A 17,443-nucleotide genomic window follows, 5' to 3' on the forward strand; every position below is an offset into this window, starting at 1 on the left:
CGATCTAGAGGCGAGCTTTGATTATTTTTTTTTCCTCTATTTTTTGTATTTACCTACGGCTTTATTTGTTTATTTCCATTATTTGCGTGAGGTTCGCACGCCTCCCGCGCGGCTCTCGGGGTTCCCCCCCCCCCGCTTCCCCTCCAAGCTCCGGGTGCACAGCAGCTCCGCTCCCTACCCCCTTTTCCCCCTCCCTCCCGGGGTCTCCCCCCGGCGCTGCCGCATTCCCCGCAGCGCTGCGCGGCCTTTGGGACCGCTGCTCGGGGCTGTGGGGCTCCGCGGTGCCCAGCGGGGTGAGATACGCCGCGATGCGAAGCTCCGCTCTCGCTCCGGTGGGGCTGACCGCGTCCAACTTTGCCCTCCAGATCCCTCTTAGAGCCGCGTTTGGCTGTACGGACCCGTCGCTTTGAGCCATGCACCTGCGCGGGTGGAAGCGCGCTGCCCCGGGGACACGCTGAGCTGCGCCGGGAGTGGAGGTAACCGCGGGGCTGCGCTGCGCTCGGGGCTGCAGCCGGGATGGTGCACAGATGGCCCTTATGTGCCGGCACTGTGGTGGTGCTGGGCTTCGTACGGCTCTGCTCCCTGCTCAGCACCTGCTCGGGGGTCTCGCGATGGTCGGGCTGAATGGTCATAGTGGTCGCGGCCAGCCTTCGTGGTTCTCACCCAACTGCTCTCAGAGGCACGTTGGTGTCTGCACGCTGCGGGTGCTGCAGCCCTTCCTCCTCCTCTTCCTCTTCCCCAGGGTGGGCTGACAATTGCAGAATCAGAAACCCTGTGGTGGCCACACATCTGCTGCCCTCGTGCATCTTGGGGTGCCCCGTTCTTCCTCAGCCCAAATCCCCCCCCACTGAGATAGAGCTGTCATCCCACACCTGATGGTGTTATTTTTATTTTTTTTCGAGGGGGGAAAGCCCTGAGCACTCAGAGCACCTGCTGTTGGGTGCACAGTCTGTGGATGTTTGGCATTCCTCAGCGCCGCGCTTCCGAGCTGGGGGCGAGCAGAGCAGCGAAGGTTCCATCTTCCCCATGGCAGCTGCAGGGCGTCCTGGTGGTGTTCTGTGCACATGGCAGTGGGGCATTGCCATGGGGGGAACATCCACGGATAGAGCCCCCCATGCTGTGCCTAGCACAGCAAAGGGGAAGTAGGATATGTGGGACCTTTGGACATCGCCTGTTCAAGGGACGTGGAGCTCAGTGGGGTTCTATGGAGCTGTTTTGCTGCACTGAGTGCTGAGCTGTGAGCGTTGTGGTGTAGGGCAGAGCCCCGCTTCCCCATTTGGATGCCATCGGATGCTGTCGGCACACGTGCCTGAGAGACAATGCATACGGACCTATGTAACTTTATCCCGTGTTCAATATGAGCCGTAATTGAAAAACAATCTTGGGGTTTTCCTTCCCATCCCCTAAGGGATGGAGATCCTGGCTGAGAGCTGAGAAAGGCTGTGTCGTGCCACGCTGTGCCCCAAACCTACCCCTTTGAGCCCTCTATGGCCCTATAGGGTGAGTGCTTAATGCACAGCACCCAGAGGCGCCCAGCGTGGGCTCTGTTGGAGTGGGAAGTTGAGAGGAGAGATTTGTTATGGGCCGAGGGGCGGAAGGAAGCTGAGGCTTAGCGAGGGAAACGTGAGCTCGCCGGGCTGGGATGGGGCTCTGCCACTACTCTGCTATTGTGGGGGTAAAAATAGCAGCAGGGTGGATCGCAGTGTGCAGTGACGCTCCTGGAGCCAGGCAGGTGAGCAGCACCCATTGGGTGAGCAGAAGGGTGTCCTCCTGCACCAAAAGCACTGTTGTTTCACCAAGAAGCTGCCCTGGCAGGCAATCTGTTATTACTATTATGGCTTTCTGTCCCTCTGACCACACATAGAGCCGGTCTGGGGCCCCGGCGCCGACACAAAGGCCACCAGGAGGAGGTGGCTCGGTCTCCATCTTCCATCCCTATGGGCCGCATAGCAAACATGAAGGCAGTGCATTGGACACGATGCTCGCCGTGCCCCCGGCGCGGTCCCCATCCTGTTTTTAGCCTCTTTGGCAGCACCCCGGGGCCGTGCGCTCTGCTCTCCGTGCCAGCAGCGGCACCCAGGACCGCGCGGTGTCACATTGCTGCAGTGCCTGCTCGTGACCCAGGGATCTCCCGGCGCGGACACGTGGGGATGGCTGAGGTCAGCCTCTGTGCTGGGGGTGAGCAGGTGCCCGGCTTTCCTTTGAGTGGCATCGATGTTGCTGGAAGCTGAGCAGCAGGACCTCCTGCTTGCACGCACTCTGACCCCAGCGCTCCCTGCAGGATGGCCGCGGGTCCCTGCGGTGCTGTACCCTATGAAGGTTGGGTGCCATTCTGCCTGACTTGCCTCTCCTGGCCACGCTGTGTGGGGCGGAAAGGAAACATCTCTTTCTTAGGGTTGTTTCCTTAAATAAAGTCCTTGGAGCAAGTGCTGGCCTGGCTGCTCCGCTGTCCCATGGCCGGCACTGCGTTATTAACACCTCATTAGTTGTTAGTTCCTCCATACTGCTCTGGTTCAGCAAATCCCAGCGGCTTTGTTCTGACTCCCACCTCACCGGAAACCTGTTTTGTTTTGTTTTTCCGTGGTCCTTCGCACTTCTGCTGACGGCTGAAATTTCATTTCTTCTTCTGGAAGTCAGAAGCTCACTTCACCTCTCTTCTCCTTCTCCTGCTGTGTGCCGACTCGCACCGCGCTGCACGGGGCGCATCCCTGCGGCTTATCGGCAGCGCTTGGCATGGCCTGGCTGCCAGCAGCTGGCTCACACTGCAACCTGGGCTTCCACTTGGCCGCTCCCCAGGAATCTTTTTATTTATTTATTTATTCATTCATTCCCCTTCTAAAATCTTGACTTGCTTCCCCCCAAGTGACAGCAGCAGCAGGACGCAGCTCTGCCCCAATGGCATTTGAGGTGCAGGTGGGTTAGAAGCAATGACAGCCCACATCTTTGGCTGGGCGCCCCATGGTCCCTGCTGTCACTCTGTGACCACGGGGGCTCAGGTTGGATATTAGGGACAATGCTTTCTTCCAAAGAGCAGTGATGCGGTAGCTGCTCAGGGAGGTGGGGGAGTCCCTGTCCCTGGAGGTGTCCATGAGCTATGGAGATGTGGCACTGAGGGCTGCAGTCAGTGGGGCACAGTGGGGTGGGTTGGGTTGGACTTGATGTCCTTAGTGGTCTTTTCCAACCTCAGTGATGATTCCCATATTCCTATGTTCTGTCTATGACCCCTGGCAGACCTCCCTTGCCAAGGGCTCTGCCTCCTTCCATGGGAGCACGTTACAGCACGTGGGCAGTGGGGCTAAGGGTGAATTGCCCCCAGTCTCCCAAAAGCCCCTGTGGATTTGCTGCTTGCTTTGCCTCCCAGCGCCCTGCCCAGGGATGTTGTCTGTGCCATGGAAGTTATTTTGAGAAGTGGGGCAGCGCTGTTGGCATGGAGGGGAGCGGAGGCACCGAGATGAAAGGTAAATCTGCAAAGATAATTGGGAGCTGCTTCCTGCAGGAATCAGGTAAAGGAGTGCCTGCCAGGGGGGATGTCTCTGCATTGGAGGGTGCCACAAACCCCCTGATGCTCCCATGGAGGGGTCCTGGACCCACTGTGGGCAGGGGGTGATGGGGAGCTATTCACCCCACTGCCTCCTCCAGGCCTGCATGTCATTGCTCCTCCAGGCTTCATTTTTATAAATTGCCCTTTGAAATTCTGTCATCCCTGTGCAGATGAAAGCAAGATGCTGTGTTGCCTCTGTGTGCGTGTCTCCATTGCGGCTGCTGGGTGGCCCGGCTTTCTGTTTGGGGTTTATCATTTTTTGAAGTGCTTTGGGCTTTGTTGTTTGTTTTTTTTTTTTCCCCTCTCTAATCTCTGGGTGTCACATCTTGGCAACCCCTCAGTTCTGGGCAGTCAGTCTCTCTCCTGCTCCATCCCTCCTGGGATCAATGGGGAGAAGCACAGCCCCCAGGGCAAAGCTGTCTTCCTGGTGATGCTGGCCATGCCCACTTACATTGCCAGCAGGAGACCCTCTTTGTTTCCCCAAAATTCCTATTGGGCTGCTGTGTGCTCAGGGAGCTGCAGCCGTGCACTGTAGTGCTGAAGGGCAGTCGCTGAGCCTTTAAATTCTGTGCCAGTGATGGATGGATTGCATTTGCTGGCCTGGTAACAAACAGCTTTGCGTTTTACGCTGCTTTCCTGCTGTCTCTTGGGGAAATTCAGACACATCCTAAACTGTGAGGCCAGGGATTTCCCTGCTGTGTGAGTGGGGCAGAGAAGCACACAGGGAACTGCAAGGCAGTGGAAAAGCTGGGCTTCCCACTCCCAACTCCTGTCAACAGTTTGGGCAGAGGTTGGTGACGTTGGGTGCTTCTCCCATGGCAATGTGGGTCTGGTCCTCACCTCTGCTCAGCTCCTGCTGGCTCCAGCTCTGCTTTCTTGGTTGATTTTTCCCTTTAACCCATGGACTTGTTGATCCCCCAGGCTTTCTGTTGAGGCTGTGAGGTTTAATGATGGTGTTGGGCCTGGAGGTCCCCAGGCTGCTCTGGTCACGGACTCCTCCGTGGTTTTATGAGAAATCAATGGCACTTTTGAATGGGTCATAATCATAAAATAAGTACAATTTATGGCCGCTGCCAGGGCCACGTTTTGTTCCAGTGCGGCAGAGGGAGAGGAAAGAGCACAAAACCACTTTCCCACAGCGTTTCCCACTCTGTGCTGGGGCTGCAGACCCGCACCAGCTGCGGGGGACCATTGCGGCCATGCTGACGCTGTGCCCTTGCCCACAGCCCGCCGCCAGGTGGAATGGGGCAGCCATGAACGGCGATGCCCTGTGCCAGGAGCCCTCCTCCCCGCTCCCCGACTGGCGTGAGTTCTGCGAGCTGCACGCCCAGGCGGCCGCCGTCGACTTCGCCCAGAAGTTCTGCCAGTTCCTGAAGGAGAACCCGCACTACGACACGCCGGGCGCCGAGGCTTCCTTCTCCCATCACTTCGCCGCCAACTTCTTGGATATCTTCAGCCTGGAGGTCAGCCGGGTGTTCGTCTCCGACTCGCCCACCAAGTACAACATCGTGCCCTTCGTGGGGCTGCAGAACTGCCACGTGCCCTACGGGCGTGAGGTGGCCCAGCGGAAGGAGGAAACGTCCACCGAATCCTTGGACAGCATGGAGGCCCCGCTGGGTGCCGGCCGCTATCTCAGCCCGGCGCAGCAGGCGCAGGCACGCAAAGTGTCCTCCTATGGCCAGTCGCGCAGCTCGGAGGACGTCTCCGTGCACGCCTCCGCCAAGCCCAAGTTCAAGAAGGGCTTCTCCTTGAGGAACATGAGCTTGTGCGTGGTGGACGGCATGAAGGAGATGTGGCACCGAAGGTCTTCTCCCGAGCCGGGCGCCGAGGCGGCTCCAGGCACCAGGAGGACCGAGAGGGAGCCGTGGGGCAAGGAGCCCACTGACCCCCGGGAGAAGTGGACCCACAAGCTGCGTCTGTCCAAGGCACAGTCCTCCAAGGTGGAGCTGGTGGACATCCAGAGGGAGGGCACGCTGCGCTACATGGTGGCCGATGACACGAACTGTGTGGGGAGCTCACAGTGGCAGAAATGCCGCCTCCTGCTGCGCAAGGCCGTGAAGGTGGAAGGGGAGAGGTTCCTGCTCGAGTTCTACGTCCCTCCCAAGGTAAGGCCTGGCTGAGGTCCTTGGAAGTGTTGGGGTGAAGTTGAGGCAGCAATTGTGCTTGGTGGGTTTGGGGAGGTGTGGTGCTGAGCGTTGAGACACACATGAATGCACACACAGTTGGGTCCCATCCACAAAAGCATCGGTTCTCGTCCCCCGTGATCTTTGGAAAGGTGCTGAAGCCCAGCCTGCTGGCTCAGCCCAAAGCATTGGTGGTTGCAGAGAAGCTCACTGCCGTGCTGAGATGCACAGTGTCCTGAACACGAGGAGTTTTTGCTCTCCCCAACACTTTGCAGAATGCTCCACGTGCCACCAAGAGGTCCCACGCTTGGACTTGGCACTCCTTATTTTCAAACTGATAATTCATTTGGAACAATCATAGAATCACTGAGGTTGGAAGAGACCTCTAAGATCACCCAGTCCAACCACCCACCTTCCACCAGCACTGCCCACTGCCCACATCCCCCAGTGCCAAATCTCCACAGTTCTGGAACACCTCCAGGGATGGGGACTCCCCCACCTCCCTGGACAGCTGTGCCACTACATCACCACTCTTTAGGAGATTTTCCTAATATCCAACTATCCTTGTGCTACCCAGCCCTCCCCTGAGCTTACAGAGCCTCATCTGTGCTGTGCGTGCTCATCTTTGGCAGCCCTGGGGGAAATAGTAAGTCATTCCTTGGGGCCTTGGTAGATGTGTTAGAATAGAAATCTCGTATTATTTAAATGCCATGGGAAGGAAAACCTGCTGTAATCACAGCCCTCTGTCTTCAGTTTTCCTTTCCTTCTCCCCTCATCCCATCATGTCCCTTCTTAACTACTGCTTCAGTGGGATGCAGTGAGCCCAGGGATCCCTGACAGTTGTTCTAAGTGTCCAAGAGTTTTAAGGGGAAAATACACTTGCAGAGATGCAAGTGCATTAATAGCACTTCCCATGTGGTGCAGGAAGACCCCTCAGGAGCAGGCTGTTCCCTGCCTGCTGCTGAATGAGCAGTTTGTGTTTTGCCTTTCTCACCTTCTCTGGTGGGAACACTGATGGAAGAACACAGCAGTGCTGGGCCCCAAGTAACACATGTGGAGGTGGTACTGCGGATCGCAGAGGTGGAAATGAAACATCCCAGAGGGGAAAGGAGCAGTTCCTGTTCTCATACTTCAGCTTTTAGCTTTTTTCCCCTTAACAGAAAAAGACAAAAAGAAAAAAATAGGAACTGAACCTGTTGTTGGTAACCTGCAGCCCAGTGCTCATCACCAGCCCCATCGGGATGCCAGTGCCGCAGCAAGGAAGCTTGGCAGACAAGCACATGAACTTCCCCATCTTCCACCAGGCCTTTTCTTCATTTAATTAAAAGAGCTCAGAGTTATCAGGCACATGAGGGAAATCAGTGCTTTTTTTTAATTTTTTTTTTTTTATCTCCCCACCCCCCCGTAACAAGCGTGTGGGCTGAGCTGCTATCTTGCCTTGCTGAGAGCTGCATTCTCCCCTGGGACAGTTTGATTCGACTGAGCGACGACTTTTTATTATTTATTGATTGATTTGATTTATTTGTTTGTTTGTTCTCATTCTTTTTTCCTTTTTTTTTTTTTTTCAGGCTTCCAAGCCCAAGGTGAGCATCCCACTGTCAGCCATCATTGAGGTGCGGACCACCATGCCTTTGGAGATGCCTGACAAGGACAACACCTTTGTGCTGAAGGTGAGGGTAGGGGCAGCGGTGGGAATCCAGCCCCACATCCAACCCCACTGCAGGGATGCTTTGGCCCCAGGGATATTTCCTTGCTCCAGCACTGCTGATGCTGCTGCTGCCCCCCTTTCCCATGCAGTGCTCTCCTTTGGGGCTCCCACAATGACACAGCATCCACCTGATGCCCGGGTATGTTAGGATTGAGGTACAGTCATAGAATCATTCAGGCTGAGAATGACCGCTCAGATCCCCAAGTCCAACCCCAGCCCACCCCCACCATGCCCACTGACAGTGTCCCTCAGTGCCACATCTGCACAGTTCTTGAACAGCTCCAGAGATGGTGACTCCACCACCTCCCTGGTGTTTGCCTGGCTTTGCCATCGTGTTTTGCTTTACCCCATCACTACAAGAATGCTGAAATGGGTATCTAGAGACAATTTGCAAGGGATGCGAGCAGAGAGACTGAATCCATCCCCAGCTAGAGACCCCAGAGAAATCATTCTCCATACAATGCAATTAACTGAATGCTCCCTGCTGACAGGCAGCAGCCCTCTGTGGCAAATCCCAGGCTCAGGTGGCAGTGTTGGGAAGCACCATGGGATGGATGGCAGCAGAGACCTCCTCACTGAGCACTGCATGGCCCCAGCCAGAGAATCTTAGAATATCCCAAGTAGGAAGAGACCCAAAAGAATCATCAAGTCCAGCTCTTGGCTCCACAGAGGGCCACCAAACCACACATCTGAGAGCACTGTCCAAATGCTCTTTGAACTCCAGCAGCTCAGGGCTGTGCCCACTGCCTCAGGGAGCCTGTTCTGTGTCCAACACTCTCTGGTGCAGAACCTTCTCCTCACCACCAGTCCGACCCTCCCCTGACGCAGCTCCGTGCTGTTCCCTCAGGCCCTGTTGACGTTGGTCCTCCCCACGTGCCTCAAAGTGAAGGCAGTGCAGCAGCCCGGAGCCAGCAGGAAGCATCACTTCTCCTTGCATCGCTTCTCCTTTCCTCTTCCCCTTTCCTCAGCCCCAGTGCATCTTCTGGCTGTCTCCATGCCCAGAGGATGCCGCTGACTCACAGCAGCTCATGAGCTGCCCTAACCTTGCCATGCTTTTTACGGAAGCACTCTGCAGTCGTGGTTCCCCTGCTGGCGTCAGCGCCATGCCCTTGAGGTAGAGCTGCCTGGGTCTTTTTCTTTCAAAGCTGATTTCTCAGCATCAGGGCATTCATTGGAATTCTTGCCTCATCCTCCAGCACGCTGCAGCGTGGTGTCATCTCTGAATTGATCAGGGATCCATCCTCTCCTCCTTCCTTCTGTCCTCGTCGCTGCTGAATGGCAGCATGAGTGGGGCTGTGAGGGCTGTGAGCATAAGGCTCAGCATCTCCTCCGCTTTGGCCATTAACTATCAGTGTCTGCTCTTGGAATATGGCTCATCACTTCTTCTGATCATGGTTTCCAGATCCCTGTAAAATCTCAGCCCCTTTTGCTGCTCTTCCTCCACTGCCTTGACTCCAGTGCTGCTCCCACCTTCTCAGTAATTATCCCCTCCCCGTTTACCCTCTAACCTGCTCCTGCCCCATTCTGCCTGCAGGGTTAAATGATTGCCATCGATCTCTTCTGTGAGGCAACCAAGCACTGAGTCAACCCTAGGGGCTCATTCAGCATCATCTGCTGCCCCTTTCCCGCTGTGCTCCCTCCCACATCTTCCTTTCACGGTGTGTTTCTGACGCCCTTTACTCCTCATGGCACACCTTCTGTCCTGGGCCTCATTTCTGTTGCTTGTTGCTATCACTCTTTGCAGAGGACTGGAACCCCCGTCGGCGCTGGGGCATGGATCAGAGAGGTGGGACAGGGGCCAGAGGGCAGCCCCTGCTGCCTTCTGCACTTGGGGCTGATGCAGAGCCTTCACCTATGGGTGGGAAAGCCCCTGCCTCGTGCAGGGGGGCCACACTGGACCCCATGATGCTCAGTCACCCAGCAATTAGCAGACGGTGCGTTCTCACCGCACATCAGACGCCGAGCACACGCATTTTTTCCATTGCACAAGCAGTGCTTGCAAAATACCCGAGCCCTACACATGCTCTGCTTGCTTTCATGCTGTGCATGAAGGAGCACTGTGCTCTCCCAAGCTGCAAACCCTTGGTTAAACAAAACGGGCTCTGCTGCTCCCCTACAGCTGGCGCATGGCAGGGGACCGGGTGCTGCTCGCCCCGGGCACTGCTCCCTGTTTATTTTCAGGACAGTGATTCAGTTGTATGCCATTAATTTAATTTGCAAGAAGGCTCTTGGCTGGCAATGCGATACCCTCCCAGAGCCAGGGCTCCTCCCAGCTCAGGGTCATGCAGGGGGTCTGGGAAGGATGGGGCAGCAGCATCTCCTGGTGCCCACTGCCCCCCTCTTGCCATATGGTGTTTGCTCCCTTCTCAGCCTCAGAGCAGCCCAGATCCTTTGGGTTCTCAGTCTTTGAGCATCTCTGGGTCACCCCTTGCCATCCCTTTGCTGGGATGGGGACATCTCATTGTCCTCCAAGCAAGGAGTTATTCATGTCAGTATGTAGATGTGGAGGTGGCTGCTGTCCCACTGTGTTATGGGGTTGGCTTTGCCTGGTGGGGGATGCAGGACCCCAAACATGACCTAACACTGTCCTGACTCACCTCCAGGTGGAGAACGGTGCTGAGTACATCCTGGAGACCATTGACTCCCTGCAGAAGCACTCTTGGGTGGCAGATATTCAGGACTGCATTGACCCTGGGTAAGGCTCATGGGCACGGCTGGGCTCCCCCTGCACACTGCAGCCCCCTTCTCCCCACTCGGTCAGGATATGACCTGGGCACGATTCAGGCATGATGTTTTTGTTGAAAGGAAAATCATCTTGTTCCAGCAAGTGAAAAGTTCCCCTGTACAGCCCAGAGAGTGGTGGGCTGGCTGCTGGTACTGGTAGGCAGTTCTCACAGACCACTGGCTTGGAACAGACCCCAGCTGATACAATTTCTGCTGCCTGGCTTATTGCAAAAAGTCCCTGATTCACTGGGGCAAAAATCTGGAGGCAGAGTCAGCAACTGCTGTGTGTCAGAGTGCACCCTACAAAGCGTGCACTCAATATCAGCCCTACTTCCCATCCTTTTATTTCAGCCCAGTATCCATGCTGTAATGAACGCTCTGCAGGCACACTCCCCCAGGGAGCCTCCAGCACTGCCCTTCTTGCCATGGCTTCCAAAGGGAGCTTTTAGGAGTGAAAGCCCTGAACAAAGCTGGGATGGGGGCTTGCGGAGGTCCCTTCTGCCTCCTGTGCCCTCTTCCCCACATCAGCTTGTCCCCAAAGCTGCCCTTTGCTGGGGAAATTCAGCTATGTGCTTCTTTAAATATATACAACCCTGTGCTGGCCTCCAGACACGGCCGTAAAGCAAATAATAATGAACTCCACAGCAAATAATAATGAGCCGCTTCATACGCTGCCACGCGCGCTCAGTGCCAAGAATGAATTTTCATTCAGCTCCTGCATGCAGTGCTCAGTCCTCCTGCCAAGGATCCGTGCTGAAACCTCTGCGTAAGCACCCAGCAACAGGATTTCTGCAGAGCTCTGTCGGTTTTGGTTTCCTTCTACTCTTATTTATTTATTTTTTCTTTTCTTTTCTTTTCTTTTTTTTTTTTTTTTTTTAAGTGGCTGCAGCTGAATGACTCCCAGTGGCTGATTCACTTACTGGCCACTAAATAATTCAGCAGCTCCCCCGTGAGCCCTTACGCTAACGCAGCCGCTTCCTGGCTGCTGGCACACACATGGCTGCTGTTAAGCAAAAGAGCACCCGAATGCCACGAGCAGCTAAAAATAGGCTGTGAGCAAGCTGGGAGCTTGCTCAACAATGGTGCTCAAGTGCACGGGGCAGCCTGGGTGTGTGGTGCATTAGCTTCTCACCATGCCCCGTCCCATGGCGCTGAGCGCTGCAGGTTCTTTTGTGCTCTGGGAGGAAGGGCTGAGGCTGAGGAGCTGGGATTTCATTGGGATGGTGGGGCTGGAGCAAAAGGAGTCTCTCCAGGGGGTGATGCCCTGTGTGCAGTGTGTGACCCTCTGCTCTGTGCTCTCCCACTAGGGACAGCGGGGATGACATCGAGTTGGCATCCTGTGCTCAGGGAGCCTGCCTGCCAGGCCGGGCGTCCTCCTGCAGCTGCGAGTTCCTGGCTGATGGTGAGAGATCCCACGGGGTTTGGGAGGTGTCTGCTGTGTGTGGGGCAGCTCCTGTCAGGCAGCGTGGTTTGGGAGCTTGCGTCCTCGTGCTAGCCCCCATCATGGGGACATGCCTGCTCTTGCTTGAGAGCATCAATGTTTCCTTCCAGATGTGCACCGGCTGCCAGATAGATGTGCCCTGCCGGCTGCTCACAATGCTACCACCACTGCTATGCCCGCACCCCATGGCCGGGGCAGGGATTCCGTGGGGGAGCTGCTGGCCCATGTCCCACTGGAGAGCTTCTTGCAGACACTGGAGTCTGCACCCACAGCCAGCACGCACCTTGCAGGTAGGTTTGCTTGGGGGAATGCGGCACGTGGCCCTATTGCCTCGTCCTTGGGGCTGGGAGAAGGCAATGCCTACATGCTCCCTAAAACCCAGTGGTGCTTGCGGCCAGGAGAGGACAGCGAAGTGGACACAGAGATCAACCTGTCTGACTTCCCCTGGTTCCATGGGACGCTGTCACGGATCAAGGCGGCTCAGCTGGTGCTGTTCGGCGGTGCCCGGAGCCACGGCCTGTTCGTCATCCGGCAGAGTGAGACACGGCCTGGGGAGTACGTGCTGACCTTCAACTTCCAGGGCAAAGCCAAGGTGGGTGACTTCCCGAGCCAACATCGGGCGGCTGCGAGGCTGAGGGAGGTTGGGGCCTTTCACCTGCAGCTCACCTCCTGCCCTATCCTCACAGCACCTCCGCCTGTCACTGAACGAGAGCGGGCAGTGCCATGTGCAGCATCTCTGGTTCCAGAGCATCTTCGACATGCTGCGACACTTCCACACACACCCCATCCCGCTGGAGTCAGGCGGCGCTGCAGACATCACGCTTCGGAGCTACGTGGTGGCCCAAAGCCTGCAGCCCGGTGAGTGCTGGGGCCGTGTTGGGTTTGGGGCTGGTGGGGAGGATTGGGGCTGGGATCATAGAACCACAGAATCATAGAACCATTCAGGTTGGAAAAGAGCTCTCGGATCCCCACGTCCAACCCCAGCCCACCCCACCATGCCCGCTGACCACCACGTCCCTCAGTGCCACATCTCCACGGTTCTGGAACACCTCCAAGATTGGGGACTGCCCCACTTCCCTGGGCAGCCGTGCCACTGCATCATCACTCTTTCTGAGAAGAAGCACCACCCAAAAAAGAATGAGTCTCCTTAGGATCCTTGGCTCAGATAGGAGAGGGTTAGAGGTCTGCACAGCTCACTGGGGCATGGAGAAGGTGGGCAGGGAAGGTTGGGGTGCACAGGGTGAAGGATGGGGAGAATGGGCATGGCAAGGCACCATCCCCCAGGCCACCCTCAGAAGGGCTGAGCTCCGCATTCCATTAGCATCTGGACGGTGCTCTCAGACGTATGGTCTCATTTCTGAGCGGTGCCGCGGGTTCCTTCCTACTTGAGATATTCCATGATTCCCTTGCAGACGCTGGCCCTCCGCCAGCCCTCGTGCCACAGCCGCCGCTCTGCCGCACCGACCCACCACCCCCACACTACTTCTGCAACACAGCGCCCGCCGCTCCGCCAGTCCCACCACCCACTGAGGGGGTAGCTGTGCCCCCCGCCGTCCCCACACCCTACCACCGCCTGGAGGGAGCCCTGGGCCCCCGCAGCGACAGCGCTGAGCGCCGGCCAGAGCCTGCTGCCACCGGCACTGAGGACTACCACGATGCTGACGGTGCCCGCAGTCGGACCCGGGCAGTGGAGAACCAATACTCCTTCTACTGAGCCCCTTAGGGGCGGGATGATGGGGGGACACGGGGCAACCGTGCCCATTGCTGCTGCACCAGCCTCACTGCCACACCAGCACTGGGGCTAGGATCTCCTCCTTGCTCCTGTGTGATGGCCCAGCTGGACCTGGCAGCACTGAGTGGGTGCGAGGTTGGAAGCATCAGTGCTGTTTTGAAGCTTGTGGCACCTTCCCTTTCCCTCCTGACCAAGTGTTCTCCCAGCACTGAGGTTTGGGCATTTTGGGATGGGGATGGAAGTGTCCCTGCAGAGCTGTCCTTGTAGACACAGGTCTGTGTGCCTGGAGGCATGGTGCCCCATGCCCAGCCCAGCTCCATCCTTGTGTGTCTCTGGGGCACAAGTTTCCCATGCTCTGCCAGGAGAAGGCTTTTTGTCCAAAGCTTGATGCATCTCATTGGAAGAAGGTCTTTCCCTGCTTTCCTGCCCTTTCTCTTCCTTTGTCCTTTTTCTCCTTGTAGAGACTCCCTGAACACCCCCTTTCTTCCTCTCCTTTGCTTCTGAAACCTTGGATGCCTACAAGGGTATCAGCAATCTTCTGCCTCCTTTCCACAGCACTCATTGCCATCGCTGAAGGCAAACCTTGGAAAACACAACACCAGCCCCACTCGCATCAGCTCTTAGTTGGGGTATCTCCAGGGGGTCAGACAGAGGCCAGGTGCAGGGCTGGAAGCAGAATTGCCACCACAGCACTCCCCAGGAGTGCAAACACTACAGACCTTCAGTGGATGCTATTGAAGATTTTTATTTTATTTTTTTTCTTATAGAAATTGAAAAACTTGGAGAGAATGAAAGGAGTGTGGCTCCTGGTGGAACTGTGTGGCTGTGCAGGTGGAACACAGGGACTGGGTTGGGCTGACAGCATTGGGATTTCCCTTGCTCAAGTGCCACCCTGCCCTCACCAGTGCCACGTGGCAGCACCGCTGCCTGCAGGGACCATGTGCTGTCTCTGCCTCTTAGCAGCACGGTGGCTTCTGAGCAGACCCCTGCAGCAGATCTCCAGCATGAAAAGGAGCTCCCTCCTACACTGCAGAGACCTGAGAGAGAGAGCACAGATGCTGGGGTCAGGCTGCTTGCTGGCATTGTGTGCTTCATGTAGGGTAAGAGTCAAGCCACAGCCAAGCTCAAATCCCAGTGAATTGCCTGAACAGTTATTCTGGCATCTGGTTTTGGTTTGGATCAGATTTTTTTTTGTTAGGTGCCTTCTTTCCTGAGCTAGCAAAGCGTTTCCCAGCTCTGGAGTCTCTTCTTGTCCTTCCATGGGCAGGGATGATGCTGTCTTCAAGGCTTGTAGCTTCCTTCAGAGCTGAGAGCTGCCTTCTGGGCTGCGGAGGGCTGGGAGCTCTCCTACCTGCAGCCAGCTCCCACTGTTGCAAACACACAGCCCTCAAACCCTGCCCTGCCAGTAGCCACCTCCCTATGCGAAGGCTGGGGCAGTGGGAGTGGGCATTTCTCCTTGCTCACATAGGGAGAAGCTGGATGTTCTGTGTCGCTGGGTTTAACACAAACTCCCTTCACACAGTGATTGAGTGGGGACCTCCAGATGTGGCACAGATGTCACTGCTCTTGTTCTCCCCACAGTCCCCAGGTGGCGGTGGATGGGAGCACTGCCTTAGAAAACTTCACATGTTGGCTGATTTGTCATCATCTGCATCACGGGATAGGAGAGGGGTGGGGGGGAGCAGCAATCTGCAAACAAACATGTTCATTTGTAAATAGGGAAGAGTCTGGAAGAGTTTACTGTTCTGTAGAATAAATTAATTTTATTTAAAAAAAGGAAAAAAGGGGACTTGTTAAACAAATGGAGAACTCAAGTTCCAGTTTTAAAATAAAACCACTTGCAAAAAGGACAGCACAAGAACATGAGCATGGAGCTTTGCTGTGTAGAAAGAGAGAGGATGCTGTCATGTCTCATGCATACAGACCTCGCTGCTGGCCTGAGGCAGCTGTGGCAAGGCACAGGCTGCCCAGCAGAGTGGGTCTGGCACACTGAGGAGGGAGGAGGGGGCATTTTTTATCACAGTTGAGCAGAGGGAGGTGGAGGACACGTCCAGCCTTTGCAGGGCTGGGTTTCCTCTCCTCTCAGTCTGTCATTTTCATTGTCTGGTGTGTCGCCAGTGTAAGCTGAAACGCCTTCAACCCTGGAGCAGAGCAGATAAAAGTGAATTAACAGCCCTGGGGGAGCATCTCCTAGCAGCAGTGTTCCCCATACATGTTTTCCAACCCCCATCCCCAAGGGAGGCAGGCATGCCTCATGCTCTGCTGCCGTACATCTTCCTAGCGTGCTCTTTTCTGCTGAGGATCCCCAGGGAAAACCGATACGTGGTTCCAGACTGCACTGTCACAGCTCGGCAGCACGGCAGACACAGCTTCCAGACGCAGCTCACACATGGCTTTTGGGGGTGGAGAGAGCTGCTCAGCTCTGTAATCAGGCCACGGTTGCATCACGACCCATTCACAAAAACATTCCCTCCCCAAAAATCTCTGGAGCCTGTTAACCAGCCCTGGATGCCCATCCATCAGGGCCTGGCCAGCTGGGGAGCTGACAGCCCTTCATTGCTGCGAGGGCTGTGTCTGCAGGACAGCTGCTCCTCCTGCCTCCCCATAAGCCATTCTCACCTCGGCGTATTAGCGAATTGCCTAATTATGGCATTAGTTCTGCTGGAAAACGTGCGTTCCTGTCCTTTTGCTGGTTGCTCTCTGCATTGCACACGGAGATGTAGCAGCAAAATGGGAGAGTGGGCTCAGAGTGGGCTGGGCAGATTGGCGCTGCTCTGCGGTGTGCTGCACGCTGGCTGATGCCGTGAAGGAGGAGGAAGATGAGGGGCTTGCAGCCGTGCAGCCCCCCGCATTTCTCGGGTGTTTCAGCTGTCCTCAGTGGCTCCTGCCTGATTGATGTGCAGGGCTTTTCTGTGCACAGCTCCCTGCGCTTCCAGAAGGATCCCTTTTGTTAAGAGAACACCTCAGAATGCAATGGCTTTGAAACACAAAGGAGCTTCTCTGGTACACATCAGGAAGTGCTGTTGTTTGCTTTGCACTGAACTGCTCTAATGCAAATCCCGTGTCCCCAGCAAGCCCGGTTCTGCCCAGATCCCAGCTCAAGGGTTTTTTATTTCACAGTGACACAGTGATATCCATCCTATTTTGGTCTGACACAAGTGACAATCTCGTCTTTCCTCCCCAGATGCATCTCAAAAGTAACACGTGTACATCGAGGGTCCACACCTAGGTGTGTCATTTGGGAGGGTGTTACTTGCAGGTCTGTGCTGTTTGCGTGGGCTCTGTCCGATGACAGGCAGCTGCCTGTCGTTTCCCAGAGCTGCAAGTTGTTGTCAGCACAAGCCACGCTTTGGGCAAGAGAATCGAGCTGTCCAGCTGCTCCCTGCAGCCCTCCAGCCATAGTGGTGTCTGGCCATCACCGATTTGCTGTTCTCCAGCAGCAATTGGCACAGCCACACAGAGACCTGACAGCACTGCCCACACCCCTGCTTTCGGAAGCTGTGTTTTGGACCCCGAGCTGGGAGAGCTGCGGAGACAGGAGCTCACAAGCTGGGAGACAGCATGGAGGAAGATGTTTGCATGGCAGCAGCCAGGGCTGTGGCTGCAGGGATGCCTTCCAGGGCCAGCACAGACAGCTGGGAACTCAGCCAACTCTGAATTCAAGCCATTCTTTTATAAATCAGGTTGGTAAGACAAACACGAGGCATAAACTAGTGCCATTTCCATAGCAACCTCAGCAGAGGTAAAAAGTCTTTTGTAAACAAAGAGAGGACTGAACCTGTGGATCCGCTCTGATTTTCTTCACGGACGAGAGAAGAGCATGTGGGCTTAATAAATTCAGGTCAATACAAATGACCCATAAATCTCAGATGGAACCATTCCCAACCTCTGAGTTCCCTTTTCTCTCCCCTCTCCTCATGCACAGCACGGAACTGTCTCAACCCAGCGCCCAGCTCCGTGCCCCAGCTTATCTCCATAAAGACACAAAGCCTGATGCCCCTCTTCCATCACCGTTGACCTTTAGTAGCTAATTCTCTGACGCACACGCAGCCCGAGCACATGCCATGCCATTTCTGTATGGCCACAGCAGCTCGATGAAAAATTTTGCTTGTAGAGAGAGCTGTATCACAGCCAGCTCTAGCTTCCATTCCTCCAGGCAAGCATTGCTCGGGGT

At 55.8% G+C, this 17,443-nt stretch overlaps 1 protein-coding gene across 1 annotated transcript; it reads left to right on the forward strand.

Annotated features, from left to right (window-relative positions):
* Positions 1 to 258: 258 nt before the first annotated feature.
* On the forward strand, positions 259 to 17,093 carry SH2B2 (SH2B adaptor protein 2). The gene is made up of 9 exons (XM_010721788.3): positions 259 to 476; positions 4,768 to 5,646; positions 7,233 to 7,334; positions 9,976 to 10,067; positions 11,404 to 11,498; positions 11,648 to 11,827; positions 11,936 to 12,129; positions 12,224 to 12,395; positions 12,950 to 17,093. Exons 2-9 carry the CDS (start codon positions 4,795 to 4,797, stop codon positions 13,249 to 13,251), a joined length of 1,989 nt encoding a protein of 662 aa, XP_010720090.1. The 5' UTR covers positions 259 to 476; positions 4,768 to 4,794; the 3' UTR covers positions 13,252 to 17,093.
* The last annotated feature ends 350 nt before the right edge of the window (positions 17,094 to 17,443 follow it).

The sequence above is a fragment of the Meleagris gallopavo genome, chromosome 21, assembly GCF_000146605.3.
Source record: "Meleagris gallopavo isolate NT-WF06-2002-E0010 breed Aviagen turkey brand Nicholas breeding stock chromosome 21, Turkey_5.1, whole genome shotgun sequence".
Classification (NCBI taxonomy): Eukaryota; Metazoa; Chordata; class Aves; order Galliformes; family Phasianidae; genus Meleagris; species Meleagris gallopavo.